The 22,649-nt window shown below is 55.1% G+C and overlaps 1 protein-coding gene across 8 annotated transcripts in view; it reads left to right on the top strand.

The window, feature by feature from the left end:
- The window catches only part of LOC134524855 (protein CEPU-1), a 364,606-nt gene that overhangs the window by 302,867 nt on the left and 39,090 nt on the right, over positions 1 to 22,649 (top strand). For all 8 annotated transcript variants that reach the window (XM_063355071.1, XM_063355078.1, XM_063355077.1 and 5 more), the window contains one exon: positions 10,490 to 10,722. In XM_063355071.1, the coding sequence (XP_063211141.1) occupies positions 10,490 to 10,722 (233 nt within the window). The remainder of the gene's footprint in view (positions 1 to 10,489; positions 10,723 to 22,649) is intronic.

Raw genomic sequence — 22,649 nt, 5'->3', positions numbered from 1 at the left:
CAAAACTTCTTTGGCCTTTTAAGTTGGTCTCATGAGTGGCACCAGCTGTTGGGAACGCCACAAGTGAGACGAAAGCGTAAATAACCAAGGGAAAAGGGAAAGGAAATGTGAAGTGGCCCTTTAAATACGAGCCTCCAGAGCCCGGAGCCCAACTAGCATTCCCTCAAGTATTCAAATGAGATTGCAGCATCAGATTGGTATGCATTAGGCTGGTCTCAATGAAAATTAACATGTAATTGCTTCAAATGAAGTAAGTGAGGAGGTAATCTGTTCTTAAATTGGATTCGCAGGATTTTGTGGTACCATAATGCAGCTGTGAAATGAAATATATTTTAAGGATGATGTCCTCAAGGGGAGAGGGGAGGAAAAGGGGGGGTCTGTACTGGGAAGGGTCCTTCCCCTCCCTCCCTCTCTTGTTTTTGGTCTCATTAGTGCCGTTTTATAAATGGGGAGAAGGGTATTGGTGCGAGTGGTATGGCTGGAGAAGGTCCCATTGCTTTTGGCTCCGTCATGTTTCCTTCCTTATCATCCTTCCTGTCCATCCTCTCCTCCTATTTGGTTCTCCAGCTTCCTTGTGGCACCAGTGTCCCCTCCGGGACCTTCTCTCATGGACATATCCCTGTTCTGTGGTGATGGGAGGTCATGAGATGAGTGCTTGGACTTGGTTCATGTGGCAAACAACCTTCTGGTTATGCGATGGGGGAAGATCTGGCTATGTGGTGGCTTCTAAGTATCTGTAAGAAGCTGTGTAGCGTCTTGCTAGGGAGCTGGTTTCTATCAGGAGATAGATGTCAGAGCAAGAGGCGCAGGTTGCCTTCTTGTCTTGGCCACTTGTGACCTTGGATGGGGAAGCCTCTTCTTCTTCCGAAGGGGAAGGTCCACTCCCCGTCACCCTGGAACCTGCTGCGGCACTGCAAGGCTTGGGGATTCATCTCCAAAGGCTTGGGATGCCCTGTTCCTCCCATGCAGCGTTGTGTTGCCTGGACCACCTCTCTATTTTAATTCCAAGGGTTTGCTCGTTGTCTTCTTTCTGTCCATCTCTGCCCATCTGCCCGGAGAAGTATGAGCTTTGGTGTTGCCATGAAATTGCAATTAGGAGGGTGAGGGAGATCTGGTGTAGGAAGGTGACGTGGTAACCTGCAGTTATTCTCAGACTACAAGTATACAGTGTGTAGAGAAATAGACTTGCTACAGGTAGACCTGGGTGGTCAACCACAGCCAGTGCCAGCGCAAGCTCCCCCTGTCTCCCCGTCGCAGCTCTGCGTTGCAGTGTCTTGCGCTACTGGAGAGCTCTGCCAGTGCCTTGAAAACCTGATGCTTGATCTTCTGCTCTTCCCTGGGTTGATTTCCCTGTGTTTTCCCTGCCAGTGCTCCTCATCCCTCTGTTTGGAGCTCCTCCTTGCCCCCTGCTCCTCCTGCCCCACTGTCTCCTGACCCACAGCATCCTTTAGTAGCCTTCGTTCCTCTCTGCAGTCCTGGCAGAGAGCGCTCACCCCTCGCCGTTACTGTTTAATACCTCAACTTCTAAGGAAAAGCCACTTTAGTGATAATTTCCCACTTGTAATAAGTTAAGTGCATCGCTTCCTTTAGAATACATTTTCAGTGCAGTTAAGCTCAGCAGTCCCTTGCCTGTGTGCTTAGTTAAACGCGCTCCTTTGCAGACCGTTGGGGTGGATGGCATCGCTTTATTCCTGGGCCATTAGTGTCAATTGCGCAAAGCAGAACCGGGATTTATTCAGGGGGCACAGCTCGTAATTGAGCGAGTTCAGCGCCGGGGATCGGCGCTAACTGCTGGGAGTGCAGCCTGGAGGAACTTCCCTGCGGGGCTGGAGGAGGAGAGCGGGAGCTGCGGGGGGGGCCAGAAGGATGGGGAGTTCATAGAATCACAGAATGGTTAGAGTTTGAAGGGAACTTAAAGACCATCTCGTCCCACCCCCTGCCCTGGGCAGGGACACCTCCCACCAGCCCAGGTCGCTCCAAGCCCCGTCCAACCTGGCCTTGAACCCCTCCAGGGATGGGGCAGCCACAGCTTCTCTGGGCACCCTGGGCCAGGGGCTCACCACCCTCACAGCAAAGGATTTCTTCCCAATATCCCATCTAAGTCTCCCCTCTTTCAGTGTAAAACCATCCCCCCTCATCCCATGGCTCCCCTCCCTGCTTCAGAGTCCCTCCCCAGCTTTCCTGGAGCCCCTTGAGGGACTGGAAGGGGCTGGAAGGTCTCTGCGGAGCCTTCTCTTCTCCAGGCTGAAGCCCCCCAGCTCTCTCCGCCTGTCCTCCCAGCAGAGGGGCTCCAGCCCTCCCAGCATCTCCGGGGCCTCCTCTGGCCCCGCTCCAACAGCTCCGTGTCCTTCTGCTGTTGGTGGCCCCAGCGCTGGAGGCAGCACTGCAGGGGGGAGACCCTGCAGAATCCCCCCCTCGCCCTGCTGCCCACGCTGCTGGGGATGCAGCTCAGGCTGCGGGGGGGCTTTCTGGGCTGTGAGCATTGGGGTGTCTTGAGTGGCTCAGCCTGGGGTTTGCAGGTGGTGAAGAAGCATTTTTCTAGGGAGAAGCGCATAGCAAGGAGAGATCTCACCAGGTTTTTGGAGGCAGAGAGAGGAGACTTCTCCACTCCTCCTTAGATGAGGAAACTTTATTTTACAAGGTTTAAACCGCTCTGTAACACTTGGGGGATGAGGATTGGGGTCATTACGGAGTTATTCTCTTCTTGTGGCGTTTCCGCACCTCCTTTTGAAAGCCTCTTCCGGACAAGCTGGTCTGGGGTGATGCCTTGCAGGAGGGAGCACCCTTGCGTGGGTAACTCTGGAAGATGGCTGGGGAAGGGGTGACTTTTGCAGGGGGTTGTTTGCCTGCTGGCATCCAGAAGCCCCCCAGGCAATTACCTGGGCTGTGGGAACACATAAAAAAGGAGAAAATCAGGAGGAACACTGTGTCCCTGGAGCTCAGCGCAGCATCCCGGCACTGCAGGAGCTCCCTGGCGGGGTGACATTTCATTAGTAAACCGGCCGTGTCCCCGCACAGCTGCCTACAGGCGGTCGGGTGCTGGCGTCACCCCCCCCCCTTCCCCCTTCCCCGGTGTCATTAGCACTTTTGGAGGGCACCCAAAGCAGATGTGGGGCAGGAGCACGCTGGGGTGCCGCTCCGGGGTCAGCCGCGGGGGTCGGGAGCCCAGGTTAGGGACACGTTTCCTCGACGCGCGGTCCCGGAGCGGCTGCTCTCATTGATGTGGTGTGGCACGCTCCGAGAGGGAAGACGCTATAGAGGCGCGGAGCCCTGTTGTTAGCAGAGACAATGGGAGGATAAATAGAAAGGCTGGATGAGGCGAGCACGGGAGCAGGGGACTTGGAAAGGTGCTAGTGCGCTTGCTGCATTGCAGAGAGATAAAGACTTTTCCAGACGAGCCATCCCCGCCTGCTGCATCACGACCTGCCCGCTTCGCACCGGTGCCGGCCTGGGGGTCTCCGGGGACCGGTGGGATGTTGGGTGGATGTAGAGATGCTCGTGGGCCTCCTGGCTGCTCCCTGCCCTGCCCCGCGCTCGGTCAGCGGGCTGTAAAGTGGGATCTCGGGCTCTTTTTGCAGCTCTCCTTTCCTCCCCGGTCCGGTTTCCTCCTGTTTCCTTGGCGTTTGCCAAGAAGCTCGGCTCGGGCGGCGTACTGGGAGTTGTTTGCAGCTCTGCGAATCCCGGGCAATGAACCAAGGCGGATCTTTTCGAGCCCGGTATATTATTATTAATGTAATTAGTGTGAATCATTCGCATATATAAACTTTCACTTGAGGAGGTCAGGTGCTTTGCAAACATGCGTTAACTCGCCCTCCCGGGCCGGGAGGTGCCAAATATCTTTAAAGCCTTGCAGAGGGCAGAAATGAAGGGCAGGGACTTGCAGGGAACTTGCTGCAGGTCGCAGCGTGAGCCGGTGGGAAAAGCAGGACCTCCTGGTCCAGAGCCCCAACTGCAACCACCGGGATAAAACTCTGGGCAGGGAAGAGAGGGGGAAGCACAAAGGGTTTTTATTTTCCACTCCCGAGCGCTGCTTTTGACCAGCTCAGCGTGATTTTTGCAGAGGCACCGGGGCGGCGGCTGATCTGAGGGCACCTCCTCACCCCCGCAGCCTTTGGAGATGCTGAGGCTGCTGTGGGGGGAGCTGGAGGTGGACACCAGCCCCAGCGGGGTCCCCCCCTTTTTCTGCCGGATCCCGCTGCCGAGTTAATTGTTCTGTCAGCTCCTGCCTGGCCGGCGGCAAGCTCCCCGTGCAGGGAAGGGGTTTCTCAGCCCTGACAGCCATGCTGTGCTGTGAAGAAGTCCTCGAGCTGCGTCTTCACTTCGTGTCCCATCAGGGTGAGCTCAAGGGATGCCCTCCAGCTGAGTTTGCAGTTGAGGGAGAGGATGGTTGGGGTGGTCCTGGGGTGGAGGTGAGGACGGACATGCCAAGAACCCCACTACCATCAACCAGGCAGGCAAGCAGACCCCAGCGGGGATGAGCCTTGAGCCCCTGTTAGAGCCGCTTGGGTGAGCAGCTGGGGCTTTCAGCAGGCCAGGACCAAACCTATGGACCTTCTTAATCCCATAGTCGGTCTTCCACCGTGTGGAGCCTGCATCCTGCGCGGGTTTGTACATCCAGCCAAGTCATCCAAGCTTGAGATGGGTGTCATAGAATCATAGAATGGTTTGGGGTTGGAAGGGACCTTAAAGATCGTCTGGTTCCAACCCCCTGCCGTGCGCACTTGTAGCATGTGGAGGGGTCAGCAGATGGGGTTACTGCAGGAGGTGCACATGCCGTGCGCCGATGAGCACGCATGCTCTTCGTACGTGCTGCATGTGTCGCATGCGCACAACACCCGCTGAAAATGGGTGTTTTCGTCGGGCTGGTGCTTGGCGTGTAGGGTAGCGTTGCGTGTGGGTGCGGATGTGAGCAGACGGTGCTGCAGTGAGTGTGTGCGAGCGTATGCAGTCTGTATCTGCGCGGAAGGGGAGCAGATGCTGTAAATCCTGCTGAAGAAGGGCTGGACTGGGAGGAATTGCTAGTGCGTGACTTAACCCAAAACAGCGAAGCGTATTGAGAGGGAAACCAGACTGGGTTGTGCCAACGAGGGTTTTGGCTTAATATTTATTAGTAAAAAAGCTTCCAGACCAGTTTTTCCATGATAGCCCCACCTCAGGATGTCCATGGTGTGTGCATCCCAGCCTTACGGGGTTATGGGCAGCACGTGTCCCACGGAGCGTGGGTCAATCTGATCCCTTCGCTTAGGAACTGATGGCCAAACTTCTGTTGCCACCGGCGCATAAACATCATAGGAGAGCCTATGAGAGCTGTGGGACTGAGCCTGAGTAGGATTGAGTTGTTCACAGCCCAGCCTTTAATTAATCCTAATAAATAACAATAAAATGTGATAATCACAGAAATAAATCTGAGATGTGAAGCTCCTGCCTCCGGCGGCGGTCTAGTTGAGTCGATCATTTATAGCGCGGCTGATGGCGCGGAGGCTGGAAGATGCTGCCTGGGACATGAGATGCTGGGGACGAGGCAGAGCCAGAGCAGCTTGTCCCCTTGCCCAGCCTCAATGGGCGGCTTTTGCGCCCAGTTTTCAAGTAAACCCCAAGCTAGTTCCTCCAAACTGATTTCCAAAACACTGCCAGTGTGGAAGGGATTGCTTCAAAATCCAGAGGTTGTCTGGGAATTGTTGAGTTAGACTGGGAAGAAAAGGAAGGAGACATCTAGGGATGCTTGATGGTGGGTCGGTGCTGTGGTGCCAACGCGTGTGAAAATCCCTTGGGTGTCCTGGATTTGGGAAGGGGGTTTCTCTAGGGCTGGCATGCAGTGAAAATTAGGTGACGGTGGAAGGAGAAGCGAACCCAGGGGGGCGTCGAGTGCCGGGGGGGGTCAGCTTGGTCGGGGCCCCAAGCTGGGCCACCAAGTTTGCTGGGACGAGCCAGGTTTCGCACCGTCCCTGCCTCCCCGCCATGGAGCTTGTACCCTGATAATTGCAATGAAAGCGGCAACCAGGTTGGTAATTTTGCTGAGCGCTTTTCAGTTCTAATTAACATTATTCATTTCTTGTGTGTCCTGCTGGGTTGAGACAATCTGTGCTCTCCAGCCCAGCCCTCTGGAACACCAGCGATCTGCATAAGAGGCAACAAAGAAGTGTTGTGCCAATTACTACACTTCAGTAATTAAAAACCTCCTTCCCCCCACTGCTGGGCCACCTCCTCTCCCGTCATCTTCTGTGTGCAAACTCGCGAAAGCGAAGAGAGAGATTCAGGAGGGCATGTCACTGCCGGCTTGTGCCATCTGTGTCTGCGCCCAAGGTGCGGGGAGGTGCCGGGGGCCGCGTGAAGCACGGGTGGGATCAGTGGTCAGGGCGCTCGGCTTTGGCACCCCGTTGTGTGTTTATTTGTTCCTGATCCCCGATTGCGGCGGCAGTTTGGCCGTGGGCTCTTCGGGAGCGGGTCTGTGTCTGCAAACAGCCCGCTCCCCGCTGTTTTGTCCCCGCCCAGGGCTTTGTTGGCGTTTTCAGCCTTGTTCATCTTGGTGCTTGCGTTACCTAAGGTGGCAGAGACCTGATGGCGATGCTTTCCCTCTCCCCATTTCCACCTTCAGCTGCTGGGTGGGCTGTCGGCTGCACCCATGGGTCCCTTGTGTGGGGTGCAGGCATGAGGACTGTGGCTGGACAAGGTCAACCCCTCTGGCCATGGGGATGCTGGCTAGTTTTGGGGAGGGCGGCCAGTCCTAATGGACCAGTTTGCTTGTAGAGGATGCTTGTAGAGCAAAGCCAAGAAGCTTTGGCCGCAGAGATGCTAACGGGGGTGGAAAGGGCACTCCCAGGCTGCGCCTGTATCCCCTTTGCACCCGCCGTGCATCATTCCCCATGGAGTGCAGGACAAGGGCAGGAGCAGGCCGGGTGGGAGAGGTGGGGAAGATGTATTCACGCAGCTCTCAGCTTTGGGCCGTGCATGCCATTGTCTTAGAATGCCCAAACTCCATCGCTCGTGGTCATTTTGAGGTGCCCTCAGTGGCAGCAGGGGGTCTGGTGCGCTGTGAAGAGCTACCAAACCGTCGCTGCCTACCCCCAGGATGATGCAGCAGTGGTGTGTTAGCAGCGTTTCCACCTCCCGGAGGAAAAACCCTGGGGCTTGGGACTCTGGCTTTAGAGGGAAAGCAGCAGCAGAGAGAGGGGGCAGTATCATCTCCTCCTTGTGCTGACAGTCGGCAGTTTTTCATCTTCCTGCAGTGGAAGGCCTTGCCTTCTGAGCAGGAACATAACAAGGATTAAGGATCTTGAGAGAGAAAATTACCTCATCTCTGCTTAATTATTTTTACATCTTCTTTTTGGAGGCAAGCGCCGTTTTCCGGCGCCCCCGGGACTTCTCTCTCCCCTCCCTCCCTGGCACATCGTGGGGTGCGAGGGAGGGCGAGAACCTCCAGCGAGGCGGAGGAGGCATCTCGGGGCTTTGCACTTCGCCAGGAGTGGGGTGGGAAGCGGGGAGGCTGTAGGCTCGGCGGTGGCTTTGCTCTTCTCCACCTGTGCTTTGGAGCCTGGCATCCCGGCCAAAGCCAAAGGCTTTCTGCTTGGCTGCCCATGTGCCAGAGAGGAGGGCTTCCCATCCCTGCGTCGGGAGAGAGGAGCTGCTGGGGGAGGGGAAGGGGAGCAGATGGAGGGGCTGGAAGAGCATCGGGTCGCCGCGGTGAGCCTCGGCCACGGGGACCCCGACTGGCGGTTGTGCGAGGAGGAACGCGGTGGTTGGAAGGAGCTCGGGTAGGAGCGTGACCCGCCATCCCCTAAATAGCACACCATATCCAAAGGTCAAAGTTTGCCTTTCCCAGGAGCTGTTTCTGCACTTTTATTACATATATATAAATTTTGGCTCGGGAGCTTTAAGAGGCAGGGAAGAAAATAAAATAACAACTTGAAGCCTGCCGATCCCAGGGACAGAGAAGCGTGTCTAGGTGATAAGAAGAGATTGTGACCGGGTGCTGTGAAGGGCGAAAGCACTTATTTCACTGTTGCCTCATGCGTTACCTGAGCCCCGTTGCTTTTCAAAAGCACTTAAATGCCCATATGATAGAGGGAATGCTTGGATTACACACTGTCTGGCTCCATTATTATCCAGGGATCTCCAAGCTGATGCATTTCACAAAAAAACTGGCGTGGAGGAGGAGAGAGGAAATATATATTTTTAGTTCAGCCTGCTTACGGGTCCTCAGGGATAATCCCCGGAGAAGGGACCGGTCCAAGAAATTCAAGCCATGTCTGGCTTCTTATCACCCGGTCCTTCTCCGTGATACGGCTTTGGCAGCGAGGGTGGACACCCCTGTGTTTGTGCAGAAGTGCTGCTCGCCGCAACCGCCGGAGCCTATTTCATGGCACGGCGATGGGCAGGGCAGGGCCAAGCGCCAAATACCCCATCCGCATTTTCTTCAAACCCCATAGGTCTAAGCTACCGGCAGAGTCGAGGTCCAGAGTAAAAACTAAAACCATCCTCTGGGAAGAAATCTCAAGTTTTGTTCAACTTGAGCAACTCAACTTTTAGGTTTTTGCTCAAGTTGTAATGCAGCTGAGAGCAAGAGCCGAGTTCTTGGTGTTCAGCCCAGGCTGAATCTATTGCCTTTTTTTATGTGGATAATAAAAATCTGCTCACATTTAATTTATTATTATCGTAATATCATTATGGAACAGCAGTAAAATTGTTTTAATTTATCGGATGTTTTTCACACCAGAGAAGGGAGGATGCCGCAGTAGCTTGGGTACTTGCCTAGCAAATCAACAGGGGTGCCCTGGGCTGCGAGACTACCCGTCTCGCCTTGGGCACATCGTCTCATGGGGGTCCCTCATCCCTAAACCTCCACATGTTGTGTCTTGAGGCTGAGTGGGTTATTTAGGGTTCTTTTCTAATGAACTGGGGCCAAAGGCATACCTCCAAAAAGAGGTTAGATGGGACGAGAGAGCGTGTCCCCAGGTGGGTACCTGTGTCTTCGCTGGCATCGGTAGTGGACATGGGAAGGGCAGGAGCGCACCAGCGAGGAGACAGACGGACAGAGAGAGGCGGTAGATGGCTGCATCAATCTCAGCGAGGACCTGAGCTGTCTTGCTTTTATTATTACTACTTACTCGGTGGCTCTGCCCAAGAAAAAAAATCCCTAAAGCGTCAGGATAAGTCCCTGACAGAAGGCGTGCTGCAGAAACATTCATCCTTGCCGTTAATTCCCCTGCTGCCGCGGTCCGGCATGTATAGCCCATTAAGCCCCTTGCATTCGTTGAGGTTACCCTGTGCGAGACCTCCCAGGGGCTGCCGCGCTTCTTTTTCGGTGCCTCCGAAGTTAATTTGCATCCCGGCCACTGCACAAGTAATGAAGTAGATTGGGGAGAATATAAACAGTGGATCTGAGGCTGAGTGGTTTTATGTAGGGACATTATCCTCTGTCGCTGGCATCCAGCAAAGCGCGGCAAAGTCCTAACGGCTCCGTAATCCCAAACTTGCTCGGAGAGAAGCGGGGTTTTAGCTGGTTTGGGGGGCTGTGGGTTTTCTGCAAGATAGGGAAGGGCTTGGGCAGCAGGCCCTGTGGTCCTTCACCTGTCTAGAGACGATTCATGGAAATGGAGGGTTCAAACCTGGCTTGGGGACCTGGGGACGGAGGGTGACAGGGCGGGCAGGGACCTTCAGGAGGAGCAAGACTGGCCCCTGCTAACGTGGACGGGAAAATGATCTCCTTCGGGAGCAAAGTCTTTTCTAGATTTGCACCGCGTTGTCTGATGGGGGCTAGGTGTCTTCATGAGGCTGGATATAGAAGTTTTCTACCTCCAAAACGTTGCTCAAGAAGTGAGATGGGGTGAGGGGCAGTAAGTGAGGGAGACGCAGCGATGCAGATGATGGGTAGAGAAGGAAGAGCTGACGGAGGGGACAAATGGTAGGAAGCTCAAGGTTTCTCTTTAGAGGTGTGTCAGAGCCGGCTTTCTCCGGCGATAAATTTCCCCCACTCCTTTGTGAAGTAGCGCGAGCTGCTTTCCCAGCTCTGCTTTGCATTTCTTTGCCTGGCTGCAGGGATACGAAGGTCTGCGGAGAGAATGACAAGTGATGGGTTTGGGCAGGAGGTAGCAACCTGCATCCTCCCCCCAAAAAAACAAGTGTGGTTTGGACTCGGGATGGAGGTTTTGGCTCAGTTCTGGTTCTCTCTGTGTTTGCAAAGGAGCAACTGGGAATGGAGGGGTGAAAGGACTGGTGCTGGGGTGGCTCTCACCTCTCTACATCTGAAATCGTTGTGAAGCTCTTGGGCAAATCCCTGGAGCCACCGCTTTAGATGGATGTCGGTGCCCTGAGTGCCATGCGTAAAGTGCTGACGTTGTCCTCTTTTGGACACTGAAAGCACTTGGTCTCTGAAACTGCTGCTGGCAGCAAAGCTAAAAATAGTGCCAGGAGGACCAGGAGGGGCTGGGGAAGGGGGGACAGGGAGTCCAAGAGCAGTGCGCTGATGGGTCACCTCTCTGCTTCTCCCCAGGTGCTCCGTGGATAACCGAGTCACCCGAGTGGCCTGGCTGAACCGCAGCAGCATCCTCTATGCCGGCAATGACAAGTGGTGCTTGGACCCTCGGGTGGTGCTCCTGGCCAACACCAAAACCCAGTACAGTATCCAGATCCAAGACGTGGACGTGTACGATGAGGGCCCCTACACCTGCTCTGTGCAGACAGACAATCACCCCAAGACATCGCGTGTCCATCTCATCGTGCAAGGTAAGAAGAAGGGAATTCGTAGAGGGGGTTGGGCTTGGTGCTTTGATTTCTGTTCATCGCTCTTGCCCTGGTGTCTTCTCCTCCTACTGCCGCTACGTTGAGCGTCTAAGACAACTGGGTGCAAATGTTGGGGCTGATCCATGAGCTTGGAGAATCCCAGTGAAGCTGGGCAATGCATTTATCCAACTTTCCTGGAGTAGTCGTGGGGCTGTGATACGGGCAGCGCTGCCTCCCGCAGTAGTCACTAGCAAACCTGTGTTTGTTGTTGTTGTATTTTGAGGGCTTTTCTTGTTTTCCATGCTGGAGGCAACGCTTGAAGTAAAACTTGCGTTGGGGGAGAAGAGAGAGCTGGCAGATTTGTGTACTTTGCGGGGGTGTGTGTATGCCTAGCAACAATATGTGTTTGTGTGTTGAAACTCCCTACTTCTGTGAAGAGGAGGAGGAGGAAGGCCGGCATGGGGTGCTAGAGCGCTTGCGGTGGCCAAGCGTGCCTCACCAAGGCTGTGCCATCCATGGGGTGCGTGCGTGCGCTCTTCAGCAAGCATGCAAGCACACACGGGCCCTCAGAGGGGATGTGCAAGCGTGGCCTCGCGTGATGGTCAAGCAGATGGACGTTCATGCAAGATATCTCCTGCATCCCTCCTGCAGGACGTGCGCTGGGCACGGGGGAGCCTGCATGGTGTGACATACGGCGCCCACTGTGCTCTTAGGGAAGCAGCCTCGGGGAAGATTAATGGAAAATTTCTAATCCCTTCCTAGCAACCTTTTTTTTCCTCCTTCTTCTTCTGTGATTTGGCCAGGAGCCCTCTTAGCATGACATACCAGCTCGAGTATTGGAATCTCGTCTCGGGCTAATTTTCGAATGCTGATGGGGGTATTGATTTGGAAACAAGCTGGGTTAAAAAGGCATTGGTCTTGTACACACAGTCGGGTTGAGCTAATCCGCCGTCGATATGCCAGGCCTGAGCATTATCGACAGCCTAATGAATAGAAGGAGGGGGAAAAACCCAAACCCAGGGCCTTTATTTTCCCCCCCTCCCCCCTTTTCCGTTTTCTTTTTCCTCTTCAAGCAATCAAGCAAACTAAACAGAGCCGGACTTTCTCCATCTCCATTAACCACGGAGAAAAAGCGGATGCGTTGCCAGCTCGGGTCCTCGCTGTTTATCTTGCCATCTGTTATTACCTGCCTGAGTTTCTTAAGCCAAAGTCGATCCACCCGCAAGTTCTCGAAGTCGCTATCGGGCGCTGGGGGGGATGCAGGACAATTTCTAGCTGTTCTCTTCTGATTCCTGTTTCCTGACCTAAATTTCCCGTTATCACCAGACATCTGGCTCTATCCCTTCCGTGTCTTGCTGTATCATTAGGAAGAGATGTTTGGGTGCTGGAGGGAAAAGGCGGCATCTTAACTCCTTGCAGAGGAACAGTTAGGTACTGGAGGATTCAGTGACGTGCTCGGTCCTATAACGAGGTGAATATCCTCATGGCTGCCAATGGAAATACCGGCTTTCAGGAGCTGGGTCCCTAATTTCAAGGGTTCACCCTGCCCTTTTTTCGAGTGAGAGGTGACGAGAGCCTAATGCGCAACAACGCGCCGGAGCAGGACATGAAAGTGAATATCGTGTCCAATTAGAGGGAGGCCTGCCTTAATGACCCCCATTAAAATTTGGCTGGGGTGCTGCCAGGATTAACTCTCCTGCCTTGGAAAATGAGCCCCATAAATATGCAAGATGGTATAATCTTGTCCTAAAAGGCGTCCAGCTTGCGGGAAGCGGCGCTTACCCTTCCCTCCCAGGAAAGCAGGGTATCCGAGCGCCAGATTTCAGGGATATGCCAAGAACTGCACGTGGCTGTGGGGTCTCTTGCCCCTTCCCGCAGCCTGATAAGAAGGGAGAAGCGGTGAGAAGAGATGGAAAAGGGGGGAAAACCCCTTTTAAACAGGGTTAGTCCAGGTGCAGCCAGAAAGAGGGTTGCTCTAAGCAGGTCCTGACTTTCCCCAGGAAAAAGGGCCTGGGGGCACAGCTCCGGAGGCAGGAGCACTCCAGCCTCTCCGGATATAATTAAATCGTACCCCGGGGCAGGATGCGCTCTCCAAAGGGACTCCAAAGTGGGAGCAAGGAGCTCTTCCCCTTCCAGCCGAGATTTCAGCAGCCTGCTGCTCCCCGCCCCGGCAGGCGAGACGGGTGCCTATCGGCCAAGGGTCCAAACGCCTTCAGCCCACACCGTGCATCCCTCCCTCCTCCTCCTCCCCGAGTTTAGGGGATATCGCTGGGAAAACACCATGGATGGAGGGAGTGAGGAGCTCGGTGTCTGCCGAGGGCGTCTGGAGCAAACGGTGCCGTGGGGGGAAAAGAGCAAAAAATAGAAGAGGGGTAGGGATGGGAGAAGGAGCTGCCTTTAGGGCATGAGGGTTGGGGATGGTCCCCCCGCAAGGGAGCGGGAGAGAATGAGCTAGAAAGCAGCAGGAACCAAGGATGTCCAGGCTGCAGCGGGGGAAGTGCTGCACATTTATTTCTAGGTTGACTGTATTGATGGCTGAGATCCCAAAATAGGTGGGTAGAAGGCACCTCAAGAGCTAATTTAGCCCGTCCCCCTGCAACGAGGCAGGGAGATCGCTGGCAAACACATGTGAAAGCTATTCTTGAAAATCTTTAACAAAGCAGGTTCTTCGGTCTCCCTAGACGCTCTATTCTATTGCCTCACTACCTTTATAATTAGAAAATGTATAGCTAATATCTAACTTAAACCTTCTTTGTTGCAAATGGAGTGGAGTTTTTCTCAGCCTATCCCCAGCGGACGCGGGGAACAATTGATCAGCGTCCTCTTTGTGACAACCTTTAGCTTTCGGGAAGGTTGTTATCGCGTTGCCCCTTCGCCACCTTCTTTCTGAAACGATGCGAGCCCCCTTTCTCCCAGCTCTCCTCGTCGGTCAGGCTTTTCAGAAAGGCTTGTCAGTCTTGAAATCCCGCCACAAAAGGCAAAAGGTGATTGCTGCCGCTCCAGGAATAGCAGGTCGGTGGAATGTCTCCTTCCTTCTGTGCTAATACGGGACAAATGAGCCCGGGAACGAGACAACAGCCCCTTGGCATTGAATGCGTCGAAGTTCAGACCTTCTATTTCGGGCACTGCTCTAAACGGGGTCAGGGCTCAGCGTTGGCGATGCCAAGTGGATGTGAGCCAACACCATGGCTGCAGACGGTCCGAGGAGGTTCTTTGCACTTGGATCTCCCCAGGAAAGAAGCTCCCAGACCAAAAATGAGCAGCTCGGGGAGCACCCATGTCTCTGGAAGGTGGTCCCTGCCCGTCCCGCTCCCTCAGCCCTCGTTTCTTCTTAGGAGGAGGTGTCCTTAGACCAGTACAGGGAGGCGGCGCTTCCCATGTTTGCAGGAATTTGGGAAGAGCGAGGTGTTTCGGGGGTGAAGATCCCAAAAGGGAAGCCCCACTTGCAGTAGGCGAGCTCTAAACTTGGAGGGAGGCAGAAACCCGGAGCGAGAAAGAGGACTTCAGCTCCATCGACCTCCGAGGAGCGATGCTTTCCCTTCCTCTCCTCTTTTCTCCTGTATCCCGCTCTGCTTTCCTTAGCAAGTCCCGCTTCTTCCCCCTGCGGCAGCATCTCGGGCTCAGCCTCCCCCTTCTCCCCGCTCCCGGCAGGACACTTCAGCTATTTAAGCTCTTCTCCGGGTTCCTGGCTTTAAAAAGAGAGAGGGGAAGGGAGGAGGACGGGGGTCTGGAAAGCTCTTATTTGTATTGATAATAAGCCGTCTCCAATGCGCGCCTGCAAAACACTCCCACCGCCTTGTAAGATGCATTAAGGAGAGTTGGCCTTATCTTGGCGCGGGGAAATGGACTTGGGGAAGGAGGCAGGGAGCCTGCCGGAGTTTAATCTCGCTTAGGCACACAAATTTGCATGATAGAAAATGGGGGAGTTTTAGCGCTTTAGAAAGAAAGAAAGAAAGAAGTTTAAAAAAAAGAAAATTTTTTTTTTTTTTTTGAAAAAGGCAGGCAACTGGGGGATATTAGCGCTTTCCCGCTTCTTTATCAGTTTCCCTGGCCCTATCTGGCTTTTTCTGTTGTCACTGGAGCAACTAATCACCCCTCCCCTTTTGTTTGGTGTAAATGAGTTTTCCCACTCTTTCCCCGGCCCGGGTTAATCTGCAAATCCCTGCCTTTGTTTGGGAGTTAATTACCTGCTCGCTGGAGTCGGGGGGCTGCGGGCACAGGTGACAGGGGGCTGTCCCGGTGGCAGGGTAAGGAGGGGGACAGACGTGACGTGTTGGTGGCACCGGGGCCGCCCCGGGAACGTCGCTGCCAAGGTGTGCACCGGCGAGATAAAGCCGCCGGTGGGGGCTGCGGCACCTGAGCCGGCTTTGTTTCAAGCGCCCAACTCTGCCCAATTAATTTCCCTTTGATGCCATTAAGCCCCTTGGACTCGTGGGAGAATAAGGATAACTTTTTCGCGGCCGCTTTTCTGCCTTGCGCCGGGGAAACGCCTGCCCTGATGAGGAAGGATCAGTCCCCGCCGTCATCACCACTCTCATCCAAGGGCCTCAAAGTGTTTTGCTGGGAAATCGGAGTAGATGGGAATTCATGGCTTGGTTTTTTTTGTGGTTTTTTTTTTTTTTACCGGAGATGCTCAGAGCCTTCCTGCCCAGCAGCTTTGGCACCGCTGCCAGAGCCGGGAGGGCTGAGATTGTCCTCTCCATCGCCAAAGCCACCGGTGCTGGGGGTGAGGAGGTCCCAGAGGGACCCCAGAGGGATGTGCCCAGGGCTGTTGGTAACTCAGTGAGGGTGCGTAGACGTTGGCCATGGGCTGGAGTTTCACACTAGGTAGGATGCTTCCCAGCAGAAACTACAGGAGCTGCTCCTGGCACGGGTTTTTCTGGTGTGTCCACACCTTTTTCCCCCAAAAGAGCCACTATCCCTTCTGGAAGGAAAAGCAGGTTTAGGTAATGCCTCCTAAAAGGCATGTGGAGAGATGGGAGAGCCTCCCCAAAGCGTCGTGGGGGGAGGAAACCAACAGCACGAAATCGAAATCCTCCCTCGCTTTCCCTGCGCTCTCGGCTCCTTTGACTGATGCGTTCCTTCCCCGTCTCTCTTTTGTTTGCTAATCGCCGTCCGTCCATCAAAGCGTCTTTTCCTTTTGTATCGGGGCTGGTGGGGAGGACTGAAGGTCTCCCACGCGCTCTCGCACGATGCCCTAGTTGTTGGCTTTGCATCCCCCTTCTGCTCTGCCCGCCGGGAGCATCCCCTCCTCTCTGCTGCTCCCGCGTCCATTGCTGCCCGTGTATCTCTCCGTCTCCTTCGCAAGGTTATACCAGCCCTCGCTTCCCCTTGGGGGGGTTTCAGTGGGGTGGGTTTAACCCCCAGACGTGCCCATCCAGGCTCCCTCACCACGTTGGCCGCGTACCCGGTGTGCGGCTGGGCAGGTTCCCTCCGGCCTTCCTCCCCCACCACCCCCCGGCCCCAACTCACTTGACCTCTTTGCAAATCAATTTAACATCTGTGAGGCAGAGATAATAATTGTCACCTCCTTCACAGGGGGGGTTTGATGAGGATTAATTCATTAATGTCGACAGAGGTCTTTGAAGATGGAGCGCGCTATCTGAGAGCTAAACGTTATTATTAATTAGCAATTATATCGTGGGGAGGGAGGGGGCAGGGGGGAAAAGGAGAGAATCCGGAGCCAGTACTGGAGGTGCTTGCTCCGGGAAGCTTCAGGCTGCCCCAGTTTCGTGCCCGCTTTGCTGCTGGAGGGAGCCAGGGGTGCTGTGTCCCCTTCGGGGACGTGTCCCGCTCGTGCTGAGGCTCGTCCCCCTTCCTGGAGGAGGGGGGTAAAGAGCAGGAGGGATGGGGAGGCGAACAGTGCTGGAGCGTGCTAACCGCCGTCCTCGTTAGATGCGGTGGGGAGGGGAAGGCGTCCTCCCGGCTCGCCTGGCACCCCGGCGATGCCAGACCCAGGGGAGGATGCATCCTGTTCCCGGGGAGCAAGAATTGGCAGGAGAAGGGAGCGAGGGGAAGGAAGAGCCGGTGATTCATAGGACACACAGACCGTTTTCACTTCCGTCGTGTTTTTCTTTTCTGTGGACGCCGAGGCGGCGGCGAATTTCTCTGGTTTCCCACACGCTAATGCTGTAATCTGGTGTGTTGTGGGGTTCCCCTAAGAATCATAGAATCACAGAATGGTTCGGGTTGGAAGGGACCTTAAAGATCATCTAATTTCAACCCTCCTGCCATGGGCAGGGACACCTCCCACTAGGACAACACGAAGAACAACACGTAGAACAACAACACGAGCCCCTTGCGGTCCCCACCGGCTGCCCCGTCCCCTGCTGCTGGGACAGCACAGCGATGCCAGCACAGCTGGGGCCATTTCCACCTCCGACGCCCCCGTGGCTCAGCTATTTCCCTCCTCCCCGTCCGCTTTTGTGGGCTTTTGTGCATGGCGAGCTCGGTGTTAACTCTCTTTGCTGCTCCCTCGGAGATGCTCCGAGCGGCGGAGGTCGCCCTCTGATCATCGCCCCTCTTGTGGAAAACGAGAGCCTGCTCCTTTTTGAGCCTTTCTGAGCCTGCGAGCTCCCAGCGGCCCCCTTCACCCCTTCATCTCCAAAGGTTGCCCGCCTCACCCGGAGCCATTCAACAGCGGCTCCATTAATCCCTTCGGCAGAGCCTCAGCAGCTCTCCAAGCTGGAGAGAGGACTCGAGAGGTCTCAAACCCCGCACAGCGGTTCCCCCCCACCTTCCCCCAGGGCTCAGCCAGCCGGAGGGGTGGCACAGCAGCATCCCTGTGCCACCGGGATGCACGCCGAGCATCTCCCCGCCTCCCCATAGGGTTCCTGAAGTGCCCCGCGTTCGGCGTGATAAAGCCGGTGGTGGTTTAATGAGGTCACTGCAGCTTAATGTTACTGCAGTCATCTCTTTTGTTTTACTACATTAAAATATTTGTGGTGGAACGTTTGGACCGCTGTAATGCGATAGCGCTACCTTAATGTTACTGTTACCATGGTGACGCTAATGGCGGCTCAATAACATTATTGCAATTTAATCTTACGACAATAAAATTAAGGGTAGAACCGCGAGACCTCAACAATGTAATGTTACTACAGTAACAGCATTGTTATCGTAATCGCAGGAGCAGAGTCAACTCGTTGTAGGGTAATATTGGTACCGGCGCTTTGTTGTTACTATAGTAACGCGGAGCATCCGCCGAACGTCGCGGCAGGGGATGGACGGGCGGCGATGTCGGTGGTGCGCCGGTACTACAGCTACCCCGGGGGTTGTCAGCACGGGAAGGTCACGCCTGGTATAAAGTCACCTTATTTGCCTAATTCCACAATTGCGGTGTTTATGTCGGGGGCCTTTCCTCTTCTCCCTCCGTTCCCGGAGCTCTTCGGAGCGGGTCTGTTGTTTTAGCGGCAGTAACTCTGCAGGGAAGGATTTAAAGCGCTGCCTCCATCTAGTTCCAGATCCTTCTGCCGGGGCGTTTTATAGCATGTGGCTGTTATGGAGCGATAACGTTTTATATTTCTATGTCATCTTTCATCGTGAAGGATCCCAGCACAAGCTACAAATTATTGCCGTGCTGCAGGGCCAGGCAGGGAACCCGGCTGCGTGCGAGAGGAGGGGGTTGCATCCAAGGGCACCGGAGCTCGCTTTGCCCCCCCGGAGAGATACCTACCTGTGCAAACGAGAGCCTCCTTTGCGTTGGGGATGTATCTCGAGTCCCCAAACTTTGCGAGATGGGGTCTTGGTGCATCTTGACCATGCAGCATCTGCCTGGATGGGCACAGGGAAACCCTCCCCCTGCCCCTGTCCTAGCTGGGATCGCAGCTTGTATCAGGGCTGGAAAGGCTGGTGGGGTAGGGAGACAAGGAGGACTGCTGCTGCAGAAGGCATTTTATATTGCAATGCAGGGGATTTATTATTGCAATGCAGGGAATTATTGTTGTTGTTATTATTATTATTGTTGTTGTTGTGGCGTTGCAGGGGATGCTCTGCATCTCAGCATCGGGCATCAGCGTTCCGTGCGTGGGAGGGATGGTGTCGGGTATGGCTCAAGGAAGCGGCGTCCTGCCTGCGGGATTGAGCATCTCGGAGCATCTCTTCCTCGCTCCTTCATCCCGGTTTCATGCCCTCCCCCCCCCCCCCCAGTATGCCACATGCTGCGAGGCCCCGCGCTCGCCTTGGCACGGAGCAGCAGGTGACATCTGGGTGCCGTGGGCTCGCTGCAGTTTTCTCCGGCCTCCAGGGGAGGGAGGCAGAGCTGCCGAGCTGTCCCCAGCATCCTGCCCGCATCCTTGCCGCATCCCTCGTCCAGCCTGGTCCCAGCACGCCCAGGGCTGCGCTCTTGCCGTGCCGCCGCGCCTGCCAGCCCCGTTCGATGCCCCGCTTGCTCTCTTGCACCCTTAATCTACCTACACCATCATCTTTTCCTTGGCAGGCAGGGGTTTTTCCTCCGCTTTGAGCCCCCGTGCTCCCTCCCGGCTTGTCAGGAGATCTCCATCCCTCGACAGCTCGTCTTGCTGCCTTTGAAACTGGAATTCGGGTGCGCTGCTGCCCGTTTCGCAAGCCCAGCCTCCAGCCCTAGCGCAAATCTGGGCCTGTTCAGCAAGGCAGCTGCTGGGCTCCCCTCCTGCGTCAGCATTTGATCTCTCTCCATGGGTATTTGGACTCTGACCACCGTAATTCCTTGTTTGTCCTTCAATAAAAAGACCCGCGAGCCCCCTTGACACCGGAGCTGGAATGGGTGGGACCTGGGGCGCCCTGCGTTGCCAGCTCGCCGTGGCAATCTGGTGCCGCATCCCTCCTGCCAAACCGGCTCCTCCGGGAGTTACATGTTTGAAAACACGAGCAGCGGCTCATCTCCCATTCAGTGTTTTTTCTCCATCATTTGCTTTATTAAATATTGATTTTTTTTTCCTGTTGCATTATTAAACCTTAAGTCCCGAGCATAAATTCAGAGTTGATACTTTAATCTGGCTCTTCTTTTTTTGGCCTTTGGAGCTGATTTTTTCCGGAGGCGAGTCCAGAAGCGAAAGCCTGTTGCAGAGGCTCGGGGTGTCCGGAGGGCGGGGGGGCTCTGCCCAAGGGACTTTGGTCGTTTGATGCAGCCTTTGCCATCGAAGGTGGCATCCAGGGGGATCCTGGCTGGCAGTCCTGCACAGGTGAAAGGAGGTTGGGGAGGCATCAGCCAAATTTTTCAGGGTAATTTGTGTGTTGTTGGCTGGGGGAAGGATGTAGCTCTGTCTTTTTGGTTTTTTGATAGCAGTCTGAAAGGGGAGGTGAGTCCGGAGCCAGTGCGTGGGCAGAGCGGCAACGGAGCATCCCTCCCCGTGCCCCGCTCCGTTTGCTCCCCGGGGTTTTTGCTGCTTTGTTCTGCCAAAATTTCCATGCTCGGGAGCCTTGCTCTCTGCCGGGGAAGGAAGGCGCAGATGGCGATGGCTTGTCCTAAAAGCATCTCCTAAAACGCAGCTCCCGGGCGATGCTGTACAAAGCTGTGCGTTTCTCCCTTCCAAATCCCCGGCGAAACCAGGAACTGGCCTCGGCCAAAACCCCAGGCAAAGCCAGAGGGATGCGGGTGGCGGCATTGCCAACAGCGCCAGGCTCGAGAAAGCCACCGGTCGGCTGGGACCGGTGAGAGCGGCCACCGGCACGTCCTCGATGGCCAAGGTGGGTCACGCTGACCCACACCGGCTGGTCCCCACTTGCCTTCCTTTCCCTATCGGAGAGCTGCATGCGGCCGGCCGCTGCCAAAGCCCTGTGCTGCCAGCAACCAGGTGTCGGAACATGTTTCCGGAGCCAAGATAACTCGGCGGCCAAAAGGGAGGAGGGGAAAGCAGTGTGGCAAGCGCTGGCAGGTTTAGGAGGATTTGAAAAAAAAAAAAAAAAAAAAAAGGGGGGGGGGGGAGGAAAAAAAATTAAAAAAAAAAAAGCAGAGGGAGGCTTGCAAACGGTTTTTGGATCCAAACGGGGCATGCTGGGAGGCATGAAACCGGTGCCTGGCAGCCGGCGCGCTGAGCAGTGATTTAAAACCAGGCTCCCAGCGGCAGGGAAAGAGGCAGAGGGGGAAGCAGATGTGAACACAATGCTGGAGATAAAGGAGAGGCCAAGGGAACAGCTGCCGAAGAGCCAGCCCGGCCTTGCCGCCTCCCACGGCAGGCACCGAGTGTGGGAAAAAGTCCAGCAAATGTCCCCAAGCTTAAGGACGGGGGTCGCTGACCAATGAAGGGGAGGACCAGGCGGAAAATGTGACGTTTTCTGCGCTGGTTTTTCTCGGGTTTTGAAGGAGAGGTCGAGGCTTGGAGAAAGGGGAGCTGCGTTGAAACGTGGGGAGAGTCGCGATCTGGTTTTGCCCTTCTTCTCCTGCCTGTTCTGGCGCTGCAGTGGAAGAGAGAGAGATTTAGCAAAGGAGGAAGAAAAGGAGGGAAGCGGAGAACAAAAAGGCAAGGACCTTTGGAAAAGAGGTGGATATGTGGTCCTTCAGAAAAGAAATACGGTCTTGAAAGATTTCTGGTTCGGGTTTTCTGGGTCTGGCTGGTTGTCTGTTTGAGAAGCTGGTGGTGTGGGACAGCAGTGAGTCCCCTCTGTCCTGTCCCTTGGAGGTGGCTTTGTTCATTAGTCCAGGGCCACATCCATGGAAGAGCCCGGCCCCCCGGGGCGCAGGCAGGAGGACAGGGAGCTCTCATTGCTCTAGGTGGACCCGCACGCTCATTTTTCGTGTCTGGGTTGGTGGTCCCATCTAGCCAGCGGTCGAGATGCCCAGACGGTTTCAGCTCTGGGTTCCTCCTCCTTCCTCCAGTGGCGTCTGGTGTGAGACTGGGGCAAGGAGGTGAAGGGCACCAACCCCGTCCTGGCTTGCTGTCCTACGTGAGATGAGACCGATAGGTCTCAATCCACCCCCCGGCATTGCCAAAACCTCCCCATCCCCGAGGCCTCGCAGTGGAGGGGCTCCCTGATTCGTACCCTGGACCAGCCTCCAGCCGAGGGGTCGACAGAGATGTCTCCTCCACCGTTTGCCCTCCTTGTAATCCCTCCTTCTCGCAGCCAGCCCGAGAGCTTCAGCCTTTGATCCTCCTCCTCTTTTGCAAACACTTCTCCCCGCTCGTCGAATTAAATCTCTCTCGCCCTGTTTTCCTTCCCTATCTTTTCTTTTTGGCCGAGTCTATCTGAAATTTTTTTTTTCTCTCCTCTTTTTTTTTTTTTTTTTTTTCGCTCCTTCAGCAGCAGGGCTATATAATTGATGGCCTCGGCAAGCTTTGCGAGCTGAACGTTAAACCCTTCCTGCCTTGGCTCCGACCGGAGTTCATTACTTTTTGAAAAGCTTTGTTGTCTGTTTGTGCTCAGATGATTGTTGTTGTGGAGGGGAGGATATTGTCAGCAGAGAGAGAGAGAGAGGAGGAGGGGCTGGATTTGGCCGGGACTGCTTTGTAATCAAATCCCACTCTCTTTAGCAAATTTTTCCAGTGGAGAAAGGCCTCTTTTTAGCAAAATTGAAATACCCTCCCGTAGGCAGGAGCGCGAAACGCAGGGCCCTAATTAACGTGCGGTGAAAGGTTGTCTCGCTCTTGGGGGCGGTAGGGAAACGCAACTTGCCTGCGAGAGCGGTGCTCAGCCCCGGGCTTCGTGCTCGGGGCTCTTGGTGAACCTCTCGTGGTCGTCCCTCCCAAACTTCTGTATCCCGGGAGCTGCCCCGGGAAGGGTGAGCCCCGCTCAGCACTGGCAGGGTCCCTCCGCCGCCATCGATTCCTTATTCTGGTGCTGGGGGTCAGCGGGTGGACCTTTTTTTTGCACGATGCAGATGGCGTTTCTGCGTCTTTCAGTCTGTGCTGGCAAGACGAAGCGGAAGGGCTTTCTCTGGTTTGCCCTGCCGCCGATGCTTCTCCTGGCTCCCCCGGCTACCGCCGTGGTTTTTCAGCACTTAAAACACAGCAAGG

Source organism: Chroicocephalus ridibundus, chromosome 18, assembly GCF_963924245.1.
Source record: "Chroicocephalus ridibundus chromosome 18, bChrRid1.1, whole genome shotgun sequence".
In the NCBI taxonomy this organism is placed as follows: Eukaryota; Metazoa; Chordata; class Aves; order Charadriiformes; family Laridae; genus Chroicocephalus; species Chroicocephalus ridibundus.
This window is presented reverse-complemented; position numbering and strand designations above follow the sequence as displayed.